Source organism: Corvus hawaiiensis, chromosome 26, assembly GCF_020740725.1.
Source record: "Corvus hawaiiensis isolate bCorHaw1 chromosome 26, bCorHaw1.pri.cur, whole genome shotgun sequence".
NCBI lineage: Eukaryota > Metazoa > Chordata > Aves > Passeriformes > Corvidae > Corvus > Corvus hawaiiensis.
The window spans coordinates 7200861-7226862 of NC_063238.1; the positions used below are offsets into that span (position 1 = coordinate 7200861).

Genomic DNA, 26002 nt, shown 5'->3' on the forward strand with positions numbered 1-26002 from the left:
ACCCTAGTTTTGCCTTCAGAAAACATTGTCAAAATCATGACATGCAGAGTGGCCTTCCACTGGATTTCTTTGCCAACATGTACATACATGAGGTGAGGAAATAAGCCAGCATGAGTGAGAATGGGAGAGCTAGACCCTGAAAATTTTGTTTGCTTTTTGTTTCTCTTGGAATAGAATGACACAGTAGCCACTGGAAGGAAACAATTGAATGTCAACAAAAGGTACTTTGTTATTTCTAGGAATTTAAGAGCATTTTCTTTTGTTTTAGAATGGAATTTCAATTTAAAACCTTCAAAGTGCATAAAAGATATTGAAGCCACTTCAAAGATGCTGCTTCTAAATTGTTAATCCCCAAGGGCTGTCACTTAAGTCAGTGAAAATATTTTCACTGACCTTAAAATAATGTATTTTGAGAACTGTGGTACAAAATTATTTATTCGTGCCTTTACCAAGAAAAAAATGGTCACCAAATTTCCTCTCCCTGTTCCTTTAATAAATAGTTTAAATGTTATTTTTCCTTGGTCAATTGTAATTATATGATGCCTTTCTTGGCTAATGAAAAAGTCTTTTTGGAATGCTTAAGACCACTGATGCAAGTGAGAGACCAGAAATGGAAAATGTATCATTGAAGTTTCAGATTTATTTAAGAACTTCTATGTAACTTTCTAACTGTCTCGAAGGTTACCTCTGCTGTAATGAGAAGGTGACTTACATAAGCAATTATCACACAGCCCTCTAGGACACAAAACTGAAGACTTTCTAACTTCCATTTTTAGCAGTTCTATCTGAGTGTTGAGGCAGTAACCAATGTACCTTTAAATTCAGAGGTAAAGCTCAAAGGCACTCATAAACTCATTATGAAATATGACAAATTAATAATATCACTGTGAAAGAAAATCCATTTGATCTAAGCATGAACTCCGAACCTCTTCCTCCAAACCCATTTAAATAAAACAGTTTGCCATTTCTCATGAGGAAGATGAGAATCTCGTGTTTGAGAACTAAATCTGAAAATCTTTATAGGGTGCAGACCTTGATAAACCTTCAAGAGCAATTATATTAGTGCTAACTTCCCAAATTTCATTGTCCCCATGAAACTTTAAGCCTCCTCATTGCAGGCTTTTCTGAGGGTCTCTGGCAAGTCTTGTTAACACTCAATCTCTGAAGAAGTAATATGACTCCGCCTTGCATTTGTCCTGTGTGAAGAAACACACTTGTCCCTGTGTTCAGGAAAGCACAATTCTACTACCACTTTTCAGAAGTGCCAGTGGGTTAGTAGGCCTTATTTTTTCATCTTTCCTCCTCTCCTCTATTTCCTTCTCTCCTCTGTCTATTTCCTCAATCCCTGAACAGCAGACCTGGCCAGTAATAAAAAGAAATACATCACAGACATAGTGAATCACTTGTACCTCCTGACAGCCCTCATCCTGCCTTCAGAGTAATGGAGATTGGATGTCTACTTATAGCCAGAGCCACAGAAACATGCCTAACTATGTATTATCCCTTCTTTAACTAACATACTTCCAATATCCTGTTTAAACAAGAATTAATTGCTTAGCTCACATATAGAAGACACGACTGAAAAATATCTTTCAAATAGAATACCAGCAGTCATACATTGTTTTCTGTTATGAAATCATTAAAAATTAAATAACATGGAAAGGACCTCATTACCCTCAGACAAATGGCAGTGCATTGTAACAAGTGTAACACAGGAAACTTACCTGCACAAACAAAGCAATAATTGCTATGCCGTGCTTCTTCCCTACTGCCTCATCAATGCTGCTGTACAGTGTGGAGTTCCAGTGCATTAGATGAAGCTAAAACAAAGCAGTGCAAATAGAGCAATAGAGAAATATGATTTGTAATTAAACACACCAGAAACTAACATCAATTAACAAAGCCTCAGCATGTTGTGTGTGCACATGCATGACTACACATATGTGTATGCTCATGGCTGTGCATGTAGGGATAAGTGGATTTACTACTGTAAATATCAGGAACACCAAGATAAGACACAGATAAAGTTGCAGATAAAGTGATGTGTAGCCAGTTACTAAAAATGCACATCAAAGGTGTGAATGACTATGCTGTTGATGATTTAACAACTCCTTCAATCTGAATTCTGAAATAATGTCAGCTAATGAAATCCACCAACATTGCCTCCCAGCCAGCCAGCTCTCTCCCAAGGTAGGAGAATTATTATGGACACAGGCTGTCCAAACACACCTTTGACTGACTGACTGTACTATCATAACGCCACTTGTCTCACACACTACCTCCCAAGATGAATCACTCAAATGTCAGTAGTAAGAGTAGAAGCGATTTCAGAAAAGGTTAAACATAGAGAAAGTCAAGCAGAGAAAAGTGGTTTGAGGACCACCTTAGGGATAATGCTGAAAGAAAGGGATGGTAAAGAGCAAAGGAGTTAATGCATTAATACATGGGAGGCAGTAGACACTGGATAGTAAACACAAAGTCTGTTCCAGTGAAGTGTCACAGCATGATTTGGGAAGTGGTGTTTGAGAAAAGTGCTGCAAGATAGACCAGCAGGAAGTTGGAAAGGGAGGAAAGAAGGGAGGGGAGGGAAGGAGGAAGGTGGGAAGGGAGATGGGGGAAGAGAGGAAAAAGAATAGTGCTGGAAAACAGAGTGACAGCTGGAAAGAGAAAAAGGGAAGGAGAGAGGGAGGGAAGTACATGAAAAAAGTCATTCAGACAGTGAGGTAGCAAGGAAGTAGTAAGTGTTTGTAGTAAAGTGTGTGGGGTTTTTAAACCATGTTTTATCCTGTGTATTTGTGGTTCTCTAGAGCTGTTCTTTTGTGTGTTCTTTTTTATTTGTAATAGAACATCAGATATAAACATTAGATAACAGTTTCAAAAAAAGATGGCAACAAGTCTACAAACACTACAAAATCTGAAGTCTTGAGAGTACAGATCACAAACAACATGGCCTATAACTCTTGTTAATATTTATGGGAATCAGATGTGCACAAAGACCAGAGTACTTTCACAAATCTTGAAATTGTCAATGTGATATAATGCCCATGCACATGGACAACATCATATCCATGAATCCATATCTCACAACTAGGAATAATCACAGAGGCTATTAATGTCCTATATTTTGTTAACCTTCACTTTTACATTTATTTGAGACACCTGTTTGAAAAGTGCACACTCACAAGTGGTGCCAGCCCCTGATATGAACATAACTATGCAGGGATTTTTAAACAATCAGCTGCAGTGCGCTGGCAGCTTCCCATGGTGTAGTTTTCATTCAGAATACAAAGCAGCCACACATGTCAGGTTGGCAAAAAAGGCTCTGCTCACCTTGTGGGTAATGTTTTGATACTTGGTAGTTATGATGGTTCTACACAACCAAAATGAGTCAGCTACGCTGTTACTGATTATCAGTGGCTGGCTTGACATGCCAGACAGTTATTTTTACAAAAACATCAGAAGGCAATCAGAAAATCCTTAGCATTCAAAAAATCCACTTTTCTCTTGAAAAAATAATAATTTTGAGCCTTTTAACATTACAGCTGTAATCAAAGAATTGTAGCAGCAACTTCTTTAAAATCAGATAAACTGAAAACTCATGAAGGCAAATGATAATAAAGTGCTGATAAAGTTGATTTTCTCTGTGAACAGCTGGAGACACTCTCCTACACAGTGAAGATTAAGAAATCATTCCAGGTAGCAGAACAAACCCTCTGGAAGGATTATTCTGTATGGAACACATTCTAAGAAACTTCTCAATTTTCATCCAGTCCCCACTCAACCAAAAGACTACTGAACCCAATCCTTTTTTAGGAAAAGCTGACAGACATTAACAAGGGGCCTGTCTCAAAACAAGACTTTCTCATAACTGAGTAAGGACCTGAGATTCTGGCTTTAAAATCAATAAACATTGATCAAATGAAAACCCTACCCCTTAAATCCATTCCTTTCTCTACCACAGAAATACCTTCTACGTCAATATGAAAAGGCTTGATAGAAGATTTTTATACAGAATTGGAGTCCTGGGATGACAGATTCCAGCAGGAATCAGTCTCTCTATATGACATAGCACATTCATCAGTTCTGGAAACCAGTGTCTCTCAATAAAAAACACAGTTACAAAAATGTACATTTTTTCCCTGTCTGGGGCACTGACTACTCTGTGGAAATCTGCAGGGTCTTAAACTCACCAAGAGCAAAAATGATCTTTTAAGCTCTGTTGATGACCTTACTTTCCCAGCTCACACATAAAATATATAATGACAGGATAATTTATGTTGGAAGTAACCTCTGAAGTTCAGGTGTTTCGCAGCAGCACCAACTTCAAAGTTAGCTACTAATTCAAAGTCAGGTCAGGTTGTTCAGGTCCTTGTCCAACTAACTTTTGCATATCGCCAATGATGGAGGTCTCCAGATAACCTGTTCTGTGCTTGACCTCCCCCATAATTTATTTCTCCTTCTACCTAATCAGAATCTCTCCTGTTGCAACCCGTGTCCCTTGCCTCTTGTTCTTTCACACTCCTCAGGATTCTCTGTTTGGGAACCCAGGCATGAATGGTCTGTGCCTGCCAGATTAGCATCTCTTGATTGCCTCCTGAATGATGCCTCTATCTCAGACCTCCTCAGTCATCCACCAGTGTGAATGGCCATGTTTCACCTAAGCTTACTTTCAACTAAGCTTGCCCAACTCTTACAATGTCAGGAAAGTTGCTACTAGCTCTGTCCCTTACTGTGACATGCTGGTGTCCTTGTGTCACCCAAATGTCAGACCAAACATGACACAGGCTAATTCCTTACAGGAATACATTCTGAAATAAATCACGGCTCATGATCTGTTATGACGTATCTGATTAATGGTAAGAGGAGGAGAAAGACTCTGCTCCAACATTTCTGCACTCTTGTATGATCTTAATGTCACGAATTTGCTGTAAACATGCTCAGTCTGGAATGTCCTGCTGCCATAAAAAGCAGCTCATATGCTATAATTCCTTTCTTTATGAATACTTACTGCTAAACTACTGAAACCCTAATTTGCTATTGGGATCCCTATAAAACACTGTTCACTGTGCTGTGTGTCCACTGGCTAAGTCAGGCAGTTTGGAACAGAGCACCAAGCTCACGCTCCATAGGAGTCTAGGGGAAATGTGCCAATAGTAGAAAGTGTCCTGAACCCCTGGCACCAGAACCAGGCTCTACAGGGGCCTGAGAAAACCACTGGCAGCTCAGGCAGCAAGAGGCAACATGAAACACCTGCCCAACCTGGATGTCGGTCCTGCCTCAACTTAATTGGCAACCATAGCCCGTATGGCAAGAGCTTCTGGCATAGAGGATTCTTCTGTTTAACAGGCTCTTCTTTGTGCTCTCTGCACAGTAGAAGACCATAATTTTTAAATAATTCCTCTTTAGATCTATTAGAATATCTGATTGGGACACAATCTTCAGTGGGCTTGCTTGAATCTATGCAGCTGGCACAATCACCCATTGCATTTTTTCCACTCTCTACACTCTTGACTGAGAGGCTAATTATTACAAAAGCTTCTTTCTTCAGTGCATACTGCATCATGTGTAAATTAATCTTGTAGTAACCTTTGTTCCTTGCTCAGAACTAGGATATACAGCTATTCCTTGTTAGCTGTGCAACCAGCAATTACAAGCTCCAGAAAAGTCTGCTTAGTCTAATAATATTACAGGATAGAAGGCACCTCTCAACAAATCTCTCAAGGATTTTGAGAAATTTTTTTCTGTCACTGCTGAGAAAGAGTGTAGCTGAAACTCCCTTTTGATTCCACATAAACACCATCTCAGGGATAAATCTGTATCTCTAAGGTAAATTAAAGCAAAACTCCCTTTTGATTCCACATAAACACCATCTCAGGGATAAATCTGTATCTCTAAGGTAAATTAAAGCAGAATTAATTTTAGAATTTCTCTGCTAAAGATTGTGGAGATAAGAAATGTTCTCCTGGACTCACCCAAGTTTGCCAGGGATCAGTATATTCCAGTTCCAGTCACAACATGCCATAAAAGTGGAGTAGGGAACAGTAAAAATGGCAAACTCTGGCTACTAACTAGGACCAGCATGAAGGCTTTTCCCTGGATTGAGGGGGATGAAACGAAGCTGAGGATTTTAACTAGTAATAATGGAAGGCAACACAGTCTAGTTGTACAATAATGATGTGTAATTTCAACAGCACAAATATTGCGTAAGCAACATCTCAGGAGAACAAAATGTGGAAAATTGTGTCTTGCTATTTTACATGTGCACAAGAATTTATGAGTTGATACTTGACCTGGCACTGAGTTGTTTCAGGAAGCAATTGACTAAGCTGTTGGCAGTGACCATAACATACAGTAATTAAGTTCAAAATCCTCACAAGGAGACCAAACCAAGGTCATGACCAGGGCACACAGCTTACAGAAAAGTGATTAAAAAACCAGAAAGTTAGTTATTAACAGCTTGAAGGAGAGGTTTAGGAAAATAAATTACTGAAATTGATACACAGGCTGCTTGAAAATATCTTAGGAGAAGCAAGAGTAAGTGTACATACTTCATGCCACAAAACAAAGAAACAAATACCCATAAAGTAACAAAGTCTTCATGGTTAAACATTACAAGTTCAGTCAAAGTAAACATGCTTCCTTTGAAAATGAAAATGCAAATAGAAGATAATTACTACATCATGAACTCTGGGCAAAATGAAGAAGAAGAGGATGAGAATGTCATTAGGTTATAAATAAGTGCGCTTGGTTTATGCTTCCAGACTTGAATTTTTCAAGGCTTCTATAGTGGATAGGTGCCAAATTGCCACTGAATTTCAGTATAATTTAAATCCTCTTTAAAATTCCATACACAGATGATTGTAATGAAAAAATTACGTTAAGGGAACTCTTTGCCTATCTGTGAAAGCAACACTAATTTCACCACTAAGAGACACAACTGAAAGCAGTGCCAATGAAAACAGATGACAACACTGTTAGCATTAAAAATCTCCTGACTAATATAATGTAGAAGAGAAAGCACAGTTTCTGCTGAACTTCTGCTTGTTATAATTTATTGAAAGTGTTAAAGATCGAGCAGATCTAGTCTGCGCATTAATCGTCAGGCTCCAAGTATGTTCAGAACAAGATGACATTCCCTGAACAAAGAAGTTTGTAATCTAAGATCAGAGAAATTAGGTGCACATAAATCAAGATGGAGCAGAGCACAAGGTATCCTGGAGATACTCTTTAAACAGCTTTGCAATCTCAGTGTGAGACACTACATGTTTCAGGTCAAAAGCTAAATTCACTGCTAAAACATGCTGAACAAATGCTTGACTGGGACACCAGGATAGTCCAGAACCTTTGCTGACTGGTGCTCCCCTCTCCATGAACATCTTTGAAAGAAAGAAGAACTGCTGTAAAAAGAGGGGTTTTTGTTGTATCTTAACAGAAAGGACTGCAAAGACACCTTCCAAAATCCATTCTCTTTCCAAACGAGCCAGCCAAGTGAAAGCAGAAGTAGTCTAAGCAATTGTGTGGCATACCTTCAGATGTGCCACTCAAAAGGTAATGAATGGTGGGACTATTGAATTATTTTCAGCATCTCAGGAAACATTATTGCAGTTTCTTTTGGTGAACTCACTAAAGAAGGATCGACATAACAGAATAATAAAAACATTGCAACATCTAATATTAAACAGGAATCTCTGTTCCCTTTGAAAAGTCTAATCACACACAGCATCCTCATTTCATTTTACACAAAGAACTACTGGTCCATTAAAAAAATGAAATTAACAGCAGGAAGTACTGATGTACATGGAAAAACTCAAAACACAACAGCTACAAACAGTAAGCTAAAAAGAAAAGTAATGGGAACCATAAAAATCCAACAAGTGCTCTTCTTTCTGTTCTGGGAAAAGAAGCCAAAAGGTTTAAAAAAATAATAAACAAAAGAAGAATATTCATGGTTAATGCAACTGCAACTTGCCTATTTCTTAGGAAAATCACTGGCAAAACCATCATAGGGTGTAGGGGAAACTGAGGATACATAATTTGTCATCTGTGTGTATTTATTTTTTCTTCACTTTTGAAATTACAAGCACAGCTTGTGTCTACTGGCACACACAGGAGATTAAAATAAAACAGGAATTAATCAAAATTAATATTTTTCTAACAGTAATGTAAGTATACAAGCTAAGGAAAGGACTGAAAAAGGCCAAATATCCCTGTCTCTATGCTGCCAACTTTCAAAATCAACCTAATAGTAAGAAACTAAACAGCTACACAGTTACTACTGTCAGATTCATTGGTCAGGCTCTTCACTGTGCCAAGTTTCTGCTCAGTGTGTGAAGCAAGGAGCACCACAGCAGCTTATTGTTCCCTGATACCATGTTTGGCCCCAGCAAACATGTAGGCTGAAGTGCCCTGGGTCTGCCTTTACCTGTGCTAACAGAAACAAATATACTTTCAGGCCTTTCTTTTTCCTTCCTTTGAAATATGAAAGCCAGGAAGGAAAAAGCAAAGGTTTTACTACGGGACTCTCCATCATACCTTCAGTCTGGGTTCTTGCCAGCCTGAGGGCATGCATGTGTGTGTCTGCATGTGCTTTTGTAGCTCCATAGTTAGATAGGGTGAGGCTTGGAAAAAAGACCGGACCTTGATGGATAGTTGATGATATTACAGACTAGCAATATCATCAAGAAGACAGAAAACACAAAGAGCTATAGGTTAAGTATTTAATTCTGGAAGTGTTATTTATACGACTAAGCATTTAATAAAAGCATGTCCAGTTCCAAAGTGTTGCCTGCAATCTGTTGTCTTGGATTTAAAACCAGACTGTCTGTATGTGGAAGGTTTTAAACCACCAATTTAATTTTCAATGGTAGATTGTCTCATGAAGGCAGAAAACACTCCCTCCCTGTTAATTTGCCAAGTTTTGTTAATAACTGATTTGAATCCCAAAGTTCTCTGTGTTTCAAAGGTAATGGTCTGTCTTAAGATATGAGAATGTGCAGCTGCATATTATCTTCTTAAGTCATAATCTTGACTGTTATCCAGTGAGCAGTGGTTCTTCCATAGCACACTCCTCTAGGAAACTCAGTCAGGTTTTTGTTTTCCTGTAACGTTGGCTAAACTTCCTTTGAAATAATAAACTTTGTTATGCTTCTCCAACAGTTTTCTCTTGAATTTCAGTGTTGTGGATTGTGTAATAGTGTGCTATACTTTTCTCCCCTTCCATAGTTCCATGTACTCCACAAACTTTGCTAACCTTTAGCTGTTCCCCAGTTCGGTTCATTACATGGCTTAATGATGGAACAGTAAAAAGGCAGGAATGATCAGTATCTCATTGACAACAGTGTGGTCTATGGACTAGGGCATCAGATAGCCCTGTGGTTAAATTACTGAACCCGGATTTACAACCCAAGTTAGGTATTCCAACACTACAGTGTCTGAAAGTCTTACTAGAATTTGAGCATCTAGGAATCATGAGTCAGTTCTCCCTCATGTGTGACCATGGCCAAACAATTTAATCCCTTTGAACTTATTTTCAACCAGTTCCTTGGCAATAGCAGAACTCATCTCCTTTGCACTGATGTTCTAAGGATTACATTATTTGTGCTTGTGACGCACTCAGGCATAACAGCAAATACTTGTGGAAGCCTCCCAAGGTTTTCAGCTTTCAGATGATCTACAAGTTTCATCCTTTACCTCTTGAGGGCCATGAGTGCACCATTAGCACAAATAACACAAAATTTGGGGTTATCATCAGAAAGCTATTACTTCTGTTTTTTAGAGTATTTACTTATACATTGGGGCCAGTCTAGGAACTGGTCCTGACCGAAGCATGCAGCATGGAAAACAACAAAATAAGGACTCTCCTTTCCCCATCTTCAACAAGTGATAAGTTTTAGATAGCAAAACAGCTAGGCCTAGTGGTTAGGGCAAAGTGCCAAAGAAAACCAAATAGGAAAACCAAGACAGCAGGAAACTGAAGCAAAATACATGCAGAATGCCAGCAAAGATCATGGCAGAAGTTAGAAAATTATGTACAGCTGCAGCAAATCACAGCAAGGGCACACAGCCAAGAAAAGTGGCAAAGACTTGAACAGCAAACTTGTTGAGCTCCAAAATAGGTTTAAATCCTGTTCTGAAGTCCCCTCTTCTAATAGGCTACACAAGGTCTTCTCTCACAGCAGAAATAAGTACGTAAGCTACATAAGCAGCCATTCTGCTAGAGTTGGGGACAGTTTTCTGTAAGGGTTGTCTGATAGCACCCTCTATATCCACACATACAGGCACTGTCAGCAAGACAATTGTGTAAGAAAGTAGAGCAAGGAGAAGGCAAAGCTGCAAATCTGCTCAAGGAATGGAAAAGAATCACATATTTTTAAAAAGTGTCAGAGTCTATATTGTTGCTACCACAAACAGGGTATGCTAAGAGCTCTTCTGTCCAAGGTTACACACCTGTCTCCACAAGGATGCAGTGCCACCAAACAGGCTGCAACTGAACATCTTATCTTAGCCCAGCAGGGCTGCAAGAAAATTTGATGCAAAACCTCTATTACAGGCAGAACACAACTACTTGAGCTTCTGGAAGAATTAAACCAATAAACTGAGATTAGGTGGAACAGGGAGCCCAGAGAAGGGTTGCTCTCTTCAGTCGCTCCTCATTGTCTTCACATTCTCTCTACCTTCACCCAACTTTTCTTCACTTGCAAATTTTTTCCTATTAGTTTGTCCTATTCTGCTCAGTCATTTTGAGGTTGAACTCTATTTCTTCAATGAATACTGAAATTCTCCATCTTGGTAGAAGTTACAAATCACAGACAGTTGCAACTACCACCTCAAAAGTGGTTTAGGTGCATATGGGCCACAAAGCTTCTCCACACAAAACTCAAATCACTCTTAAAAAACAGACACAAAGATAAAGAGGCTTCAGTACACACTGTTAACACCACTCTTCTTTGACCTGGTGTCTGTCAGCTTGTATATCTTCCACAATCCAATAAATATATTGTAGATTTTACGCAGAAGGGAAATCACATTTGCTACCTCTAAAGAAGTGTACCTTTTTCCACAGGGCTTAACTTAAATTTTTTTCAGGTGTTAGACAAGATAAAACCATGTTTGTGCTACTACATCAGCCCATTTTTGCACCTACTTTCAAGAATTCACAATAGAAAGCACATAGGTGCATCCCTGAAAATTAAAACTATACGTGAGTGCGCAAAACAAGGGCCAATCAAAGCTCATAATGGCAAATTACCCAAAACAAAAGTATACTCCAGAGACTGCATGTGCCTACTTAGGTCAAATTAACCTTCAACAACAATAAAAATATAACACTGAAAGAACTTAAAGCACTAGCAATCTCAGGAGTCATAAGCTGATCATGTGTGCTTTTAAAATGATGGTAATTTTTTCTTTATCTCATTGCTGGTTTCATGTTTCCCTGTATATTGGGAGGAGACAAAGATCTCACAGTTTTGTCCCACTACAAAAAATCCCAACAGAAGTCACATCAATTAGAGGATTGCAGAGTGTATGGTACATAGAAAAATGCAGAAAAATACTTAAACACCTGCACATTTGGGGCTAGGATCCCACATAACACAATTCACTGACAGTCCTGGAATTGGTGCTAAGACAAATTTTGTCCATGGAGTGCTGTGTAAAGCTAAGTGTTATTATTACATTCCTCAATGGCATCCACACAACATGTAAAAAATTGCTTTTGTAGAAATCACTGAGATTTAGAAAACAAAACTGGAAACATCTGTTTAAATATTGGCATGATTTTCCTGTGTTTTTCCACAATTCTGTCCTCAAAAATTAGATACTGTCCAATGAAAATATCTACTTTAAACAATTATTACTCTTATTCATAACCTGTCAAGGATATCACTATTACACGAATGTCATCATTTCCTTATAAGGCACACTGTGTTTAATCACAGCTAAGAGTGTTCACCTGCAATGATTCCAAAATTTAGAAGATCATCCAAGACTATTAGTAAGAAGTTAATTTTCCGCCAGAAAACTTGGACAATTTCTGAGCAGAGTTCCAGACCTCAGAATGATGCTACGTAAACTCTTCTGGAATCTGTTCTTTTTGCCTCCTGTTAAATTCATGAGTGCCTAGGCAAGATATCCTTCATTCAAAAGTCTTGTGCTGCCAACATGAGTGGAATTAATTATTTTTTTCCACAAGCAGGCAATCAGTGCAACCAACTAATGCAGCAGGATTTACTCCTCTGTTTATCTTTTAGAGTTTATTACTTGGATCATAGTCCTATTAAAGAAACTGCTGTCATCATGGTTTAAATTCTGCTTGCCATTCACACCTACCCAGTCTTTCTGCAGCTTGTAGGTCTCTGAATAAAGAGGGAGAGACACGCTGGAAAGCACACTGTTTCCCAGGCCTTCCATTACAGTTACAAATACTTTAGCTTCATTTTTTAGCCCAGATAAGGTAATAAGAAAATGATTAAAAGAGATGGCAAGGTTAAACAGCATCGGAAAAGAATAATAAAAGTTGGCAAAAAAATAAATTTCTGTGTTGAAAGCATGATACCTTCCCTCAAGAAATGCCAGAAAAGGGGTGTACTGTCTGCAGATATCTGATTTCAGAGCAAGGCACAGAGAAAACCTCATGCTGAAGACTGTAAAGACTTTAGTAGGTAAGTGCAATGTTAACAGCCTAACCGGAAGCCCTAAAGCTTTAACTCTGTTAGATGAGTACTTTAGGCACCATTGCTCGTTAAGAAAGGAACACTTCATGGTTTAAATCAAATCGAGGGTAGCATATGTGTTTTGCATAATGTTACCTTCATTGCAGCAGGTATTTCAGTTACTCTGAAAGAGTCTACTGAATTAATTAGTCTCCTCTTTGTTATGCAACAGAAAGGAACAGCTTTTATTCCTGTCCAGAACTGATTCTGGTCCTTCCAGCAACTAGATTTTCTTCTGTTCTACTCAAAAAATGTAGGACGGACAATAATAGTTTTTAATCTTCCTGGACATCTTGGAAACATTTTTTAAATTATTTTCTGCCAGCCCACTTCTACTGAGAGCTTTCACATGGTTCACAGCTAATGTAATCCTACATTTTAAAGAGGATGGATTACAGAGAATTATCCTCCTTGTTATATTGCAAGTGGTGAAAGGAACCTTTTTATTTTCCCTGATACAGTTTTATTTCAGAGCAGCGGCCTGGAAAAAAATGTGCCATTGTGGTCAGTTTGTGCCTTTGGTCACATCACCACTTGAGTAACTAAGAGGAAGAGGCAACTTTAAGGCATATTTCTCCCTGTTTCCCTTCATTTCAGAAGTAGTGAAAACATTTTTTTTTTCCATAAACCAGTATTGATGTTATCATGTGTTTTACTTTCTCCTGCTGGCTTTCCTTTTTTGACTTTTCATTCAGCCCAGCACTATAATATGCTGTGTTTATACAGAGATCAGATACAATGGGAACTCATTTTTGCTCCCATTTCAGTTTGTCAACAATAGAAATAAATAGCAGAAATTTGCAATTCCTGCCCTCCTCTATCTCCCTGTTATATAAGGGAAAGAGGTAAGGGAAAGAGTCAGTTTCATTACTTCTTCATTTGCTTTTCCTTCTTCTCCAATCCATACCCTTGGCATCAAGGAGAAGAATAAAGATGCCAAATGGTTTCCTCTCTATCCTACACCTAAATCAGCTTCAGGTAAGTCACATGTGCAAATGTGGATGTCACTGCTCTGTGGAAATTTGTACTGTAAAGCAGAGATATTTGGTACCCTGTTCCATTTGCTGGCAAGAAACAGTCTCTCAATGTTAAGACCATTACTAAACATTTAGCATATGTCGTGGTCAACATTACTTTGGCCAAAAGGCAAAGTAGCACTGCTTTACATGCAGTAGAAGTACTCGGTGAGAAGGATTTCTGGAGAAAGTCACACAAATGTTTCCTTCCAATTTCTGGCCAAAGGGCAAGAACAGCCTTCATGCTCTTGTTTCCATGGGAAAGAGAGAGGAGTATCGGTACATACAGCACTCTGCTTTTCCTTGGTTTAAAAACAGGTGTTGCAGTACTTACTTTTGACAACTATTTATTGTTTTGTCCTGCTTTCCAGACTTACTGCAAACACAGAATTTTCAGTGAAAATGAAAACACTGGCATATCACTGTCTACATTCTGGTGTCTTCAGTCAAGGAAGGTGGAAAGCACATCTTTGCTGAACCTCATATAAAAATTAAAAAACAACTCAGCCTCCAAGCCACATGAACAACATTTTTCAACAATATGTATTAGTTCAAGAAGCTATTCCGGAGGTTACACAAGCTTTGTAGTCTAACCAAATTCCCCATCAACCTATATATCCTAACTACATGCAAAGGCCCCAGCTGTGTAGTAAGAAGTAATGGATTTTTTCACTTAGAAACATGGGATATTACCCAACTAATACAGGATATTGCCTAACGTCTATAAAAGAAGCTATGGTCCCAAAGATGAAGAGAGTAAGGAAGTAATTGAAGATTGGTCTTCCAAACTTTGAAAAATTACACTCTTTTTCAAAGTCATCTTTTACAAAGGTCATTACACTGATAATCTGAAGCTGTTACACAACTATTTTGTCCTATTATTTTGTCCTATTATTACACTATAGTGTAATAAAATAAAGCTGTAGGGTCCTCAGCCCTAAAAAAACCAGACTGCTGCTCCAGTCAATAATTAGTCTTAGATTGTCATCTCAGATCTCTTCAAACTAAAAGCTGATTTCTGTAGGACTGCTCAGGTTTTGCATAGCAGAGTGTATAATCTAGGCCAAGCTGTTGTGTTGTTAATGTACCTACTTAAACCGAGCACTTCCATTTTCATATAACTGCTTATTCCCTTGTTTTCCTCTCATAAAGAGAGGAGAACCCTTATCATTTGCCATGGAAATAATTTCTAGTTCCTTAGGAAAATGTCCTACTAAATTTGTTACACTTGAAAAAGACCCAGACATATGCACTTGGTGCTCAACATATTTCTAGGCATGCACTGATTCACAAACAAATGCCAGCTTATTTTGTACAAAAGCCTAAACTACACCAGATTGCTTGGATGTAGCCAAAATAGGCATCAATTGCTGTTTGGGTTCAGTAACCAACAAACTTAGCTCAGCTGATTAGAGCATGGTACTTATAAGACCAAGATTGTGGGATCAATCCTCATATGGGTCATTTATTTAAGAGCTGGACTTGATAATCCCTTCATTGAGTGATGTGCGTCCCTTCCAAATGAGGATATTCTGTGAATCTGTGAAACCCAGTGAAAATCAAGGCAAATATACACTCAGAATATTTCCAACAAATGCCAATGTCAAAAGCTAAGAGAATAAGATTTCCTGGTCCATTGATCAAAGCCATTGTACAAAAAAAAAAAAAAAAAGACTATGCCTGGAATGGAAACAGTAAAGTTTCCATTCTGGAGTCTCAGGTGTACTACATAAACATTCACAGTGGCTACAAGCACCCATTTTATTATTGCTCAAGTATAATATTTGATCTGGACAATTTGAGAAGGAATTAATATAACAGCTCTTTGTGCATGCAGCAGAAGGAAATGCAGTTTATCTGTCAAACAAAGTGCTCTCCACTTTCTTGCAGCTTGGGGAAAAAGGTGATGAACTGGCCATTTTCTACCATAAGAATTTTTCTGTTTACAAAATGAAACATTCACACTGTACTTAAAGTGCATTATGAATCAGGTTTTTTCTGCTAGAGAATTTTTGCATCAGTAATTATTTCTTGGAAATTAGAGTTTAGTTGAAAGCTGCTTAGATGCAGGAAACAGAAAAACACTGGCTTGCTCACCTCCAGGTGATATTCTTCAACTGTGCCAGACTTCTGTTTGTGCAGCTGTTGTACTGCTTTTAAAGTAGGTGAAGGATGAAATCCCTTCATGACTTATTAAGTTTGTTGTTTTCTATCTCTGGGTCAAACATATTTTTCTCTGGACTGATCTGGAGTAGATAATTCTAGGTTTTCTGCAGATTATCAATAGACTGTTCCCAAATAGCACCAAGACTGTTTCAAGTGACCCTTAATAAACAAAGAGACAGGAAACCCTGATAGACTCCCAAGTACAGTGCTCAGCATAGTTCATCTCAATATTTCCCAACCACCACATGCCGGATCAGCCTCGAAGAAAAGCACTAAGCAGAGCTGTTTCATAATGAACTGGCTACTTCCAGCCTCAGGGGAACACTGCTGTATCCTGAAGGTCTTACTGCCCATATAAATCATAATGTATATATTATGCCAGGTAACCAGGATGCAGAAGTCATTCCCTTGTCTTCCCTTCGGTTGATGAGTCTTACCCATTCAAGCAATTCTGCATTTCGAGGACCTGCCTAGAATCAACATGCAGAGGGGATCTACACATAGATGTGGCACTTAGGGTGATGGTTTAGGGGAGGACTGTGGCAGTATTAGGTTTCCGGTTGGACTATTTGACCTTAAAAGTCTTTTCCAATCTAAATGATTCCATGATCTGACTCAATTCAACCTGAAAAGCCCCTATGAGTAAATATATGGGGAGTTGTGATGGACCAGCACAAAACAGCGAATAACAGAGACCAGAATTTGACCCATAACTCTGAAAGAAACTATTTGAACATCCCTAAGAATTAGATTGATGATGTAAGGCCACAAGATTTTTACACTTAGTTCTGCAGTAGTTGCTTTAATGTTCTTTAATATCTTTATATTCTTTTCCATAAGACAGTTGTATTCCAGTAGTCAGGCACTCATGAACACTACAATAATAAATTTCCTAGCACTGAGCACAGTGAAAAAAAGAAACAGTTTCAAATTCATGAGGGATTATGATAGATAAATAAGGCAAAAATAACTTAAAGAACTCTGAAAAATCTTGACTTTCTTTAAAACAAATAGTGCACAACAAATGAAATAAAAGATGCAAAGCTGAAATCATCAAACATCAGGGTTGGTATCTGCTAAAACTAGTCTTACAGCCCAGGATCTAAGGGATAGTCCAAGCCATTCCTTGACAGGTGTAAGCAATGGGACAGTGGGAAGTGAAGTAATATGACAAACCACTGCTGGAGGGCAGGAGAAATAGGACCAAGCATATTGTGTCGCCTATAACACGAACCCCATGAGCAGCTGAAATTTTTAAGACTCTGTTATCACTTTGCTTTTATTTCAAAATCTTGTGCTTCTTCGAGATCTTGCAGAACATACACAGGACTATCACATAATCTTCAATTTTCAAGTGTGTAAAGCTGTTTCATGAACAAATTGCTCTACACTTACTCCAAATTGACCTAAATTGTTATTACTCACCTTGGAAATATTTCCAGTGGCTAGTTCTCCCCATCTACAGCTATTAGTCAAGGTGACATAGGAAGTGTTGAAATGGCAGATCTTGTTAGAACACTAATAAGAAGTTAATAATTCTGCAAGTTAACTTTACGACCAATTAATCATACAATGCGATGAGTGCTGGAGGCATTCTATTCCAGATGCATATCCTAATTTACCTGCATTAAAGCACACCTCAGGAAGATAGCTTTGCAGTTGAAACAGAAAGCATGCTGAGATAAAAGGAAATTGCTTTGGGGTTACCAAGAATTCAGGCTATGAAGTAAAATCTTTTGCATTTCATGGGTGTTATACAGTGCAGTGCACTCTTACCTCCATGGGAAAGGCCTTAAAATTAACCGTGTGTTCAGAACCACGCTGGTTTTCTCTCCCCCAATGAAATCGAACATCATGTAGTTCAAACTCATGTCCCCGAGGTAATGGCCCCCCTATTAACACTGGGAAAGAAGATAAGTGGTAAAGAACTTGTCTTTCAAAGCAGACAAGCCACTGAATATATTCTCCAAATACAACAAAGAGATTGTGGCAGTCTTCTACATTATTAGTGGTACCAGAGAGGAGAAGAGTTAAGTTGACAGACTTGTCATCACTACTTCTGAAGAACCTTGCAGGTACAGAACATGAACTGAGGCAGTTATGAAAAACAGTAAAACTGCTGTCATACTGAACTCTTTGTTTTATGAGGCAGAACACCAAATAAAAAAATTATGCCTTTACCAGTCAGAAGAGGGAATGTTTATTGGTCTTATCAAGACATTAACCGTGTACTCTAAACAGATGGCAGGGGTTCTGAATTGAACTGGGAAGTTACCTCCAGGCTGTCCAAATGCTTACTCTCCATCACCTATATTTACTATGGGTCACAGAAATAGATAGAAAACTTTTGATTGCAAATATTTTGCTAGGTAAAGGTGTTCAGTCATATACCACCTGTCAGGCTTCTGAGATACAGAATTCCTCCATACCGAAATATAATCAAACCTATTCACTGGAGCAAAAAAACATGCCTCATTTACTTAAAAACAGCTTCTAGGCAGCCAAGGCCTTTCCTTACTCCAGTTTTTTAAACATCTGGAATTTCTTAAAAGCATCTGTCCACAATCGCAACACATGCACAAAAAATTTTATATAGCAGCTCAGTACTTTTGCATTAATAAAGACTTCCACCATAAGTAGTAAAAGCAAGCAGTTGTGAGGCCCAATCTGCTATGGAATTAATCAACGGGAAGATTTTGCCCAGGGATTTCTGAATCTGCTTTAGATCAAATATTACACCACAAGCTGGAGGTAACTTCCCACTAAAATCATTGAATACGGGCTTCTAGGCAGGGCTGAGTTTTATTTAAGGGCATTCACAGTCTTCCCCAGAATCCATTAAATTCCGCTTACATTTCATAGACTTGGAATTAATCTTTTACAATCTCTGATAATTGATAAGGATTATTTAACTGCATGAAATAGAGCCTTAGGGATTTGGTTCCATAATATATAGCTATTTTGACACACAAACTATACAGCCTGAGTTTGGAGCACAAGACGTAGTGTAATACTAAAACATAAGTTAGCAATTGAACCATATTACAACTGTACAAACATAAAACCAAAGGTATGGAACTATAAAAAAACTGAAAGAAAACAGATCAATTATGGTTTTCATAAACAATTATGTTGGAGGGAATAAAAAGTCAAATATTCCAATTAATCCTTTTAATAATTCTTCATAACTAATCTAACAGCCATTAGAGTTTCTAAAATGAAATGTCCTAAATGTAGTTATAGATTCAGATTTGCATCTTAACCTTATCTGTATTCTATCTATACTTATATCTCCTAGAGGGGAAATCTACAAATCTGGTGAACACTCAGGGAAACAACCCATTGAAGTATTTAAGAAATCTGGACAAATGAAAAGAATCGTGGTACTCAGTTAGGGCTCAATTAGGATAATATAAATCATCATCATCATCATCTCAATTAGGAAAATTGAGCATTTTCTCTGTTTTAAAATATTGCTCTGAGAAAAACTGTAACGAAAACAAATGTTCTCTATATGATGTAGTTCTGGATCTCCAAGAACTTCAAAGAGTTTATTTCCAAGGCTTCAGTCAGGATACTTGATCCCATGATAAAACTATTTCATAGCTGGTCATGGTTCTTCCACCTAATGCACAACACATATTCCATCATCAAAATGAAAGCAGCTGTGAAAATGTTTGCAATTAAATAGTGAGAAGGATTTGGGAATTCCATATGGACTGTGTGTCTCAAATTAAAGGATAAAATCAATCACAGTAATGACAAATTTATTTTTAATGTGTATTTTAATCAGTTTACTTTTTTCCATAAAGAACTTTTTCTTTGACTGTTAAAATTACAGTAGATGAGGATCTCTTGTACATTAATTGGACAGAGTTTCAAAAGCATTCAGTGCTCAATAGTTCCCATCAAAATAATGTGGCTAAATGGATTTGTCATCAGAGATCCCCTGTGAGGAAAAGAAACGGCAGGAGTTTCTGCAATACATGAAAAATGGCCAGAATACTAGGCCAGGTTCAAACACAGCTTATTAACTCTTTTCTCCTCTTGGTAGGTTTAAGAAATGTTGTCTTTTCCCTCTCAAATTATTCCCAGTTTACAAATAGAGAATGGGAAATTACATAACATGAAATCTAAGGAAAAGGTGAAACTAAACCAAGATTTCCTAAATCATCATTCCATACTTCAGTCATAAACTTTCTCTATTTCACATTTTCTTATCATTTAAGACTCATCTGTCTGGCATCACACTGCATTCAAGTATAAAAAGAAGTCTTTCATTTTTTCTAATTCTCTTAATGGTTTTGCAAAGGCATTTAGGTGCATTGGTCCCATCTCATTAATTATCGCTACTAAGTTTCAAACTGCCCTTGGGAAAGGTAGGATGGAAGGAGTTGCATTTTGGCATGCAAGTGATGAGGTCATTTGTGGTCACTCTCACTTCCTCCACAGGAGAATTCAAGAATTTCTGATCCTGCAGGGAGAACCTTATCCCTTGGGAAAGAGCTCTGATTCTGAAGAAGGCAGTAAAACTGACTGGAAGTACAACATCTCGCTTTTATTGCAAATCTGCAAAATTACGTGGAAATAAATGTTCTGTGTTGAAAAATACAGGGAAATTATCATCAAAAGGAAATTTTAAAGGAAAGCATCATTATTAAAATAACAAACCCTTCCTTTCTAAAAAACTGTGTAAAACTGAACTGACTCCCTCACTTAGCACAGCTGTAGTTCCCAGTATTACTGAGTTCTCAGAAGGAAACAAAAGTTGGAATGTCTCATGGTTTGACAATGTTCAGCTGTTTAAATGCCCCCAAAGGGCTGTTACTAGCTAAGACTGGTTGAAATAACATGGAGGTTCTTCCAAACACATAGTAAGAACTACTGCAGTGCTGGAAAGCAAAATGGACTTTTTTCTCCCTACTTTCTTGTCTTCTTCATATAGGATATTTTACCCAGATGAAAGGTCTGAGTAAGATATTGCAATTTCACTTATGTTGGAATTGTTTATTATTTGCTTCTAAATCATATTTGATGAGGGACACCAAAAATGTCATTGTTTAAGAAATGAGGACTGCCTTCTACTTGGTCCTCATCAATATTGTGAGCATGTTTAACTGGTGTATTTATCTTAAGCTGTCCAATTCTGTACTTAGTATTCAGAACCCACTCAAATTAATGGGAAAAAGCACTTTTAACTTACATGGTCTTTGAACCATGAACAAATCTTGTCAGCTGTACAGAACAGTTTGACACTCCACTGTCTTAGCAATAGTCTGTACTGCTTCTGAATGCAGACAGCTGCTAATGCCAGTGAATTGGATACCACCATCACAAGAGGAAATTCTGGACATGCTTCAAAGCAATCTGACTGACCATCCAGTCTGGCATCAAAATCTGCAACTCCCATTGCAACACTTGCTCCTCTTCCTACCAAAGTCAACAGCAACACTCTCACCGGGCATAGTCCATGCTGAATGGGCACAACTGCTCGCTGCTGGGAAAAGCTGCTTTTCCTACACTCCAGGACATAAGTCTTCAGGCAACACAAGCTTTAGCCGGGAAAACCAAGGCCATGTTTCGGCATACCTGATTTTGACTTCAGGGCAATCTGAATCGAATGCCCGTCGTTGATCACTTCACAGTCACGACACACCACGTAGTTCGGTGACAAACGCACTTCCAGGAGCGAGGGGTCATATTTAGCTTCTCTCGAGTTCAAGTTAATGGGCGACTGGTACTCCCCGTTAGCATCGGGGAAAATCAGCCCCCACTCCACTCCTGAAGCACAAGGGAAAAGTGGTTACGGAGGCACCCGGCAGCACGCGCTGCGGGTCAGACAGACCCCGTCCGGCCGCTGCCCCCGGGAGGGAAGGGGCTGCCCCGCCGGACCCGGCGGCTCCGCGGCCGCCGCCCCGCGCTGCCCTCCCGCCGGCGGGGACGGACCTGCGCCCGCTGCGGGACGGCCGGGGAGCGAACCCCTCTGCGCTCCGCCGCTGAAATCCCCGCACCGCCTCCCCCTCCCCGGGCCGCGGACAAAGTTTCTCCCCGGCGGAGACGCCGCCCGCTCCTCACCTTCCTCGTAGCCCCACTCCGGAGCCTCCTCCCGGCGCGGCAGGGGCTCGGCGCCCTCGATCAGGCTCCTGTCAGCCATGGGCGGGCTCCCCGGGAGCGGCCGGGCGGGGTGTGCGGTGTGCGAGCGTGTGCGGGGCGAGCCGGGCTGGCGGCGCTCGGCTCCGCGCCTGGACCTCCCCCCGCCCTCCGCCCCCGCCCGCGGGTGTCGGCGAGCGCCGGGGCAGGGGCAGGGCCGGGGGCGGCCGCCGGGTGACACCGGGAGCCCGTCGCTGTCCCAGCGGCGCGGCGCGATGCGGCGCGGCGAGCGAGAGGTGAGGTGGCAGCGGGCGTTCCCGGCGGGACGCTGCTCCCTGATCCTCCCTGCGGCTTCCTCGGCGTCCTCCTCAGGCTGCTTCCCTAGCCCCGGTGGGTGTGTGTCTCTACAGCTCCTGCTGCCCCTCCAGCTGGGCACAAGCGCTCTGTGCACCCGGGGACACCCAGGGAGAGCAACTTCAACAAGGCGAAGGGCAGAGCCCGGCCACTGGGGAGGAACAACCCAGGCGCCGGGACAGGAGGGGGACTACCTGTCTGGAAATGCATTTGGGCATTGGGTGGGTGGCACCCATTGTGGGTCGTGGTGGGGCATCAGGTCAGACATGAGCCAGCAGTGTGCCGTTGCCGCAAAGAAGGTGAACGATACCTTGGGCTGCATTAGGCAAAGCAATGCCTACAAGTCGAGGGACGTGATCGTGCCCTTCTGCTCAGCTCTGGTGTGGGCACACCTGGGGTGCTGGGTTCAGATCTGGGTTCCTTCAGTACAAGAGAGACATGGACGTACTGGAGAGAGTCCAACAAATGGTCACGACCATGGTTAAGGTGCTGGACCATCTCTCCTATGAGGAAAGGCTGAGAGAGCTGGGACTGTTCAGCTTAGAGAAGAGCAGGCTCAATGGGATCTCACAGATGTGTACAAATACCCGAAGGGAAGATGCAAAGAGGGTGGAGCCAGGCTCTTTTCAGTGGGGCCCAGTAACAAGACCAGTGGTGAGGGGCAGAAATTGAAACATGGGAGGTTCCTTTCGAACATCAGGAAACACGTTTCACTGTGAGAACGTGTGCACAGGTTGCCCCAGGAGGCTGTGGAGTCTCCATCCATGAGGGTATTCATCTGAATGGTCCTTGTTCTGGGCAGCCCTGCTTGAGCAGATGATTGGGACAAGAGGATCTCCAGAAGTCCCTTCCATCATCAGACATTCTGTGAATCTGTTTACTCCTCACCACAGAGCACTGTGCCCCTTCTATAGAGGAACGGAGACCCTCAGTGAGGATAAGGAAGCCACTGAATAAGGAAGGGAGCCCAGTTCTGTCCCTTCTGTCCTAAAGGAAGAAGTGTGGCATCAATTCCTACTGCAAATTATACAAAATGGAGGGTTTGAGGAAATTCTCTCCCTAACATGAAGATGCCTCAGTGCAAGGTTATGAAAGGACTCTTCATTCTCCTTTGAAAACAGCCGTGTATGGAACTAGAGAATATTCATTCTGTCAAGGGAAAAAAGGACAGAAGGGACCTCTGTTACAGAGATCTCTTCTAGGCAATGGCCCAAAAACTTGCATCAGTGACAGGAAGGGAAATGGGAATGTAGTACTGACAGTCTGCAATCCCTGACAGCAATCAGAAAAGGTAACAGAAGCAGTCAAATAGCATTGCTATAGTGGTAAGAAGTGCCCTTTGCTTACCATCCTAGTCCACTTTAAGACAGTGACCAGACCTCCCTGAATTCTGGCATCCCAAGAGGATAACATCTTGATCCTGTGCTGTTGATCCACAAGGTTTGATCTAGGTGTGGAGCTCATTGTGCTTCAGTGACCCCCAGCTCAGTAGCAGTACCTGTGTTTCCTGTGCAGCACTGGCAGGGGAGCAGAAGTTATCATCAGTGTGAATGTGAGATGAAAAAAGAAGGACTGAGATGAAACTTCATTAATGAAGCAAGAGAGTATTGGTTCATGAGCTGCATGCAAGGTGAAAAGAAAATAGGGCAAAAGAAGTAAGGCTTTACTGGGTTGGGTTTTTTCAAGAGCAGAGAAGAAACACAGGTTTCCTTCTGCAGTATCATACTACCCAAATTAAAACATGGTGCAGTTTATTGAAGAAAAAAATCTCTAACAGACATTTTTCATATATTGAGCACCTGACATTAGTACAAACAGAAAACTCAGATATTTTTAATGGGCATTTTAGTCACATGAGGTATCATGTTGTATATGCACACCCATCTCCCATAGCCAACTGGCTTTATTAAGTTGTTATGTTTTATCATCTACTCACTTCTAAAAGACACACCTGCTGCTTCTATTAATGTAGATTCATTTGAATCATTGTTCAACCACATGGGGGAAAAACCATACATTACCCTAAATCATCACCAATTCTGGTCCATCTGACTGGAAATTAATTTTCTTCTTCAAAAGGAGTCTTATATTTTGGAAACAAACCAAGCAGCCCTAGGAGGCTGGGTTCATTCCCTCAGTTCTTGAAATACAGTATTTCATTCATTTATGCTCTCTGTTAAGTCCTTTCCTGCAGTAACCTTCCTGTGGGATGTCTGCTCTAGAATTTCACGCTTATGAGGGGCAACTTTATCAGACCTGTGAGTTCTTGTCTTGCAATTAATACTTCTCATGGCTTTGCCATGTATTTGTTGCCCTTCCTTTTAACCTTTTGATTCTTTCCATATCCATCAGGAAAATTAGGCATAGCAGGTAAAGCATTACTGAATAGTTGACATTTCTTTATTCCCACATGTCTGCTGAGTAGTTTTTGTGCAAATATCCTGTTTCTTCCTTAGCATCTGTCAGGCATTGCATGATCTAATCAACAGATTACATTCCACTGAAGATTCCGGGGACTTCTTTGATGGTGAAGTGTGTAAGTAACGTAGGAGTTTGCTTCTCCACCAGGAAATGGAGCATGGGACTGAGCCCTCACATTAAACTCCAATCACAAATGCGGATATTGACCTTACCAATCTCTGCACAAGCCAACTCACTCATTTATGGACTCAGCTTCAAGTAAAAGGGTTGAAACAATCACATGGAGATAGTAGTATGATCTAAGATTTGTTCAAGATCAGTGGGGTTTGATCTCCTTTAATGATGTAGGCAAATGTAAAATTATGTAAGTTTGTGTAGAAGCTCCCAATAGTTGAATTTACTATGAAAAGGTGTTAAATGTATAACTATAATACATATAAGTGCTCTATTCTGTAAAAATGTATTGCTCATGATGTTTGCTACATTGGCTCAACACACTGAAAAAGCTATAGATAGGTATAGTTATGGCCCCCAAGCTAATATCAAACTGTTGGGCTAAAAGTAGGAGAAGCTCAGCCAGCATGACCTTCATAAGTGTTATAACACCTCATCAACAGAAGCAGGAGAAGGACACCTCTCTCCTGAATCCCAGTTCAGCCTTTGATTCTGTGGAACATGCTGACTTCTTGTTTAACTGGGATTAATGATCACACCCTTTGATAGTACCAGGAATAAAAAGCTCAGGCACAGATCTGGGGCTTAACAGTTCCTCTTTGAACTCACACAACAGTAGTTCAGAAGCAGTGTAGTCTCTGACATTCCTTTTGTCAAATGAGAAATGGCATTTTGAAACATGGTTAGTAAAATACTTAATCCTGATGATATTCCAAGCAACTATTCTTCTGTTTTCTATATCTAGATAGACTTATTTGTTCTTCATGATTTTTTTTTTTTCAGAAGATAATATATCTTCCCCAAACACCTTAAAAAGTGTATACTGGGAAAACTGGGCCTGAACCAAAATTCTCCATCCAAACACTGTAAAATTTGTATGTGTAAATTGTTATTAATGACTAGCAATATTTTTTTAAGAGGTTACATGTCCACAACTTTACTTACTGCTTTCACCACTCTGAAGAGAGTCCAATGCAGACAACTGTACAGGCTACTGAGAAATCTATAGGGGAAAAAAAAGGCAGAATTACATATTAATTATTTTAGACTATACATTCCCACCTGCAT

At 39.9% G+C, this 26002-nt stretch overlaps 1 protein-coding gene and 1 long non-coding RNA gene across 3 annotated transcripts in view; both read right to left on the minus strand.

Annotated features, from left to right (window-relative positions):
* CA8 (carbonic anhydrase 8) overlaps nt 1-22135 on the minus strand; it is a 48478-nt gene extending 26343 nt beyond the window's left edge. The window contains exons 1-4 of one of the 2 annotated variants that reach the window (XM_048286869.1): nt 21971-22132; nt 21485-21676; nt 17672-17796; nt 1725-1820 (exon numbers count right to left, since the gene is read on the minus strand). In XM_048286869.1, coding sequence (XP_048142826.1) covers nt 1725-1820; nt 17672-17796; nt 21485-21676; nt 21971-22049 — 492 coding nt within the window. In that variant the 5' untranslated portion in view covers nt 22050-22132. Of the gene's footprint in view, nt 1-1724; nt 1821-17671; nt 17797-21484; nt 21677-21970 lie in introns of both variants that reach the window. The other variant, XM_048286870.1, reaches the window with a different exon arrangement.
* Nucleotides 22136-25708: 3573 nt separating this feature from the next.
* Nucleotides 25709-26002, minus strand: part of LOC125317173 — a 37926-nt gene continuing 37632 nt past the window's right edge. Inside the window, exon 3 of the long non-coding RNA XR_007199957.1 lies at nt 25709-25937. This is a non-coding gene — a long non-coding RNA (uncharacterized LOC125317173). The remainder of the gene's footprint in view (nt 25938-26002) is intronic.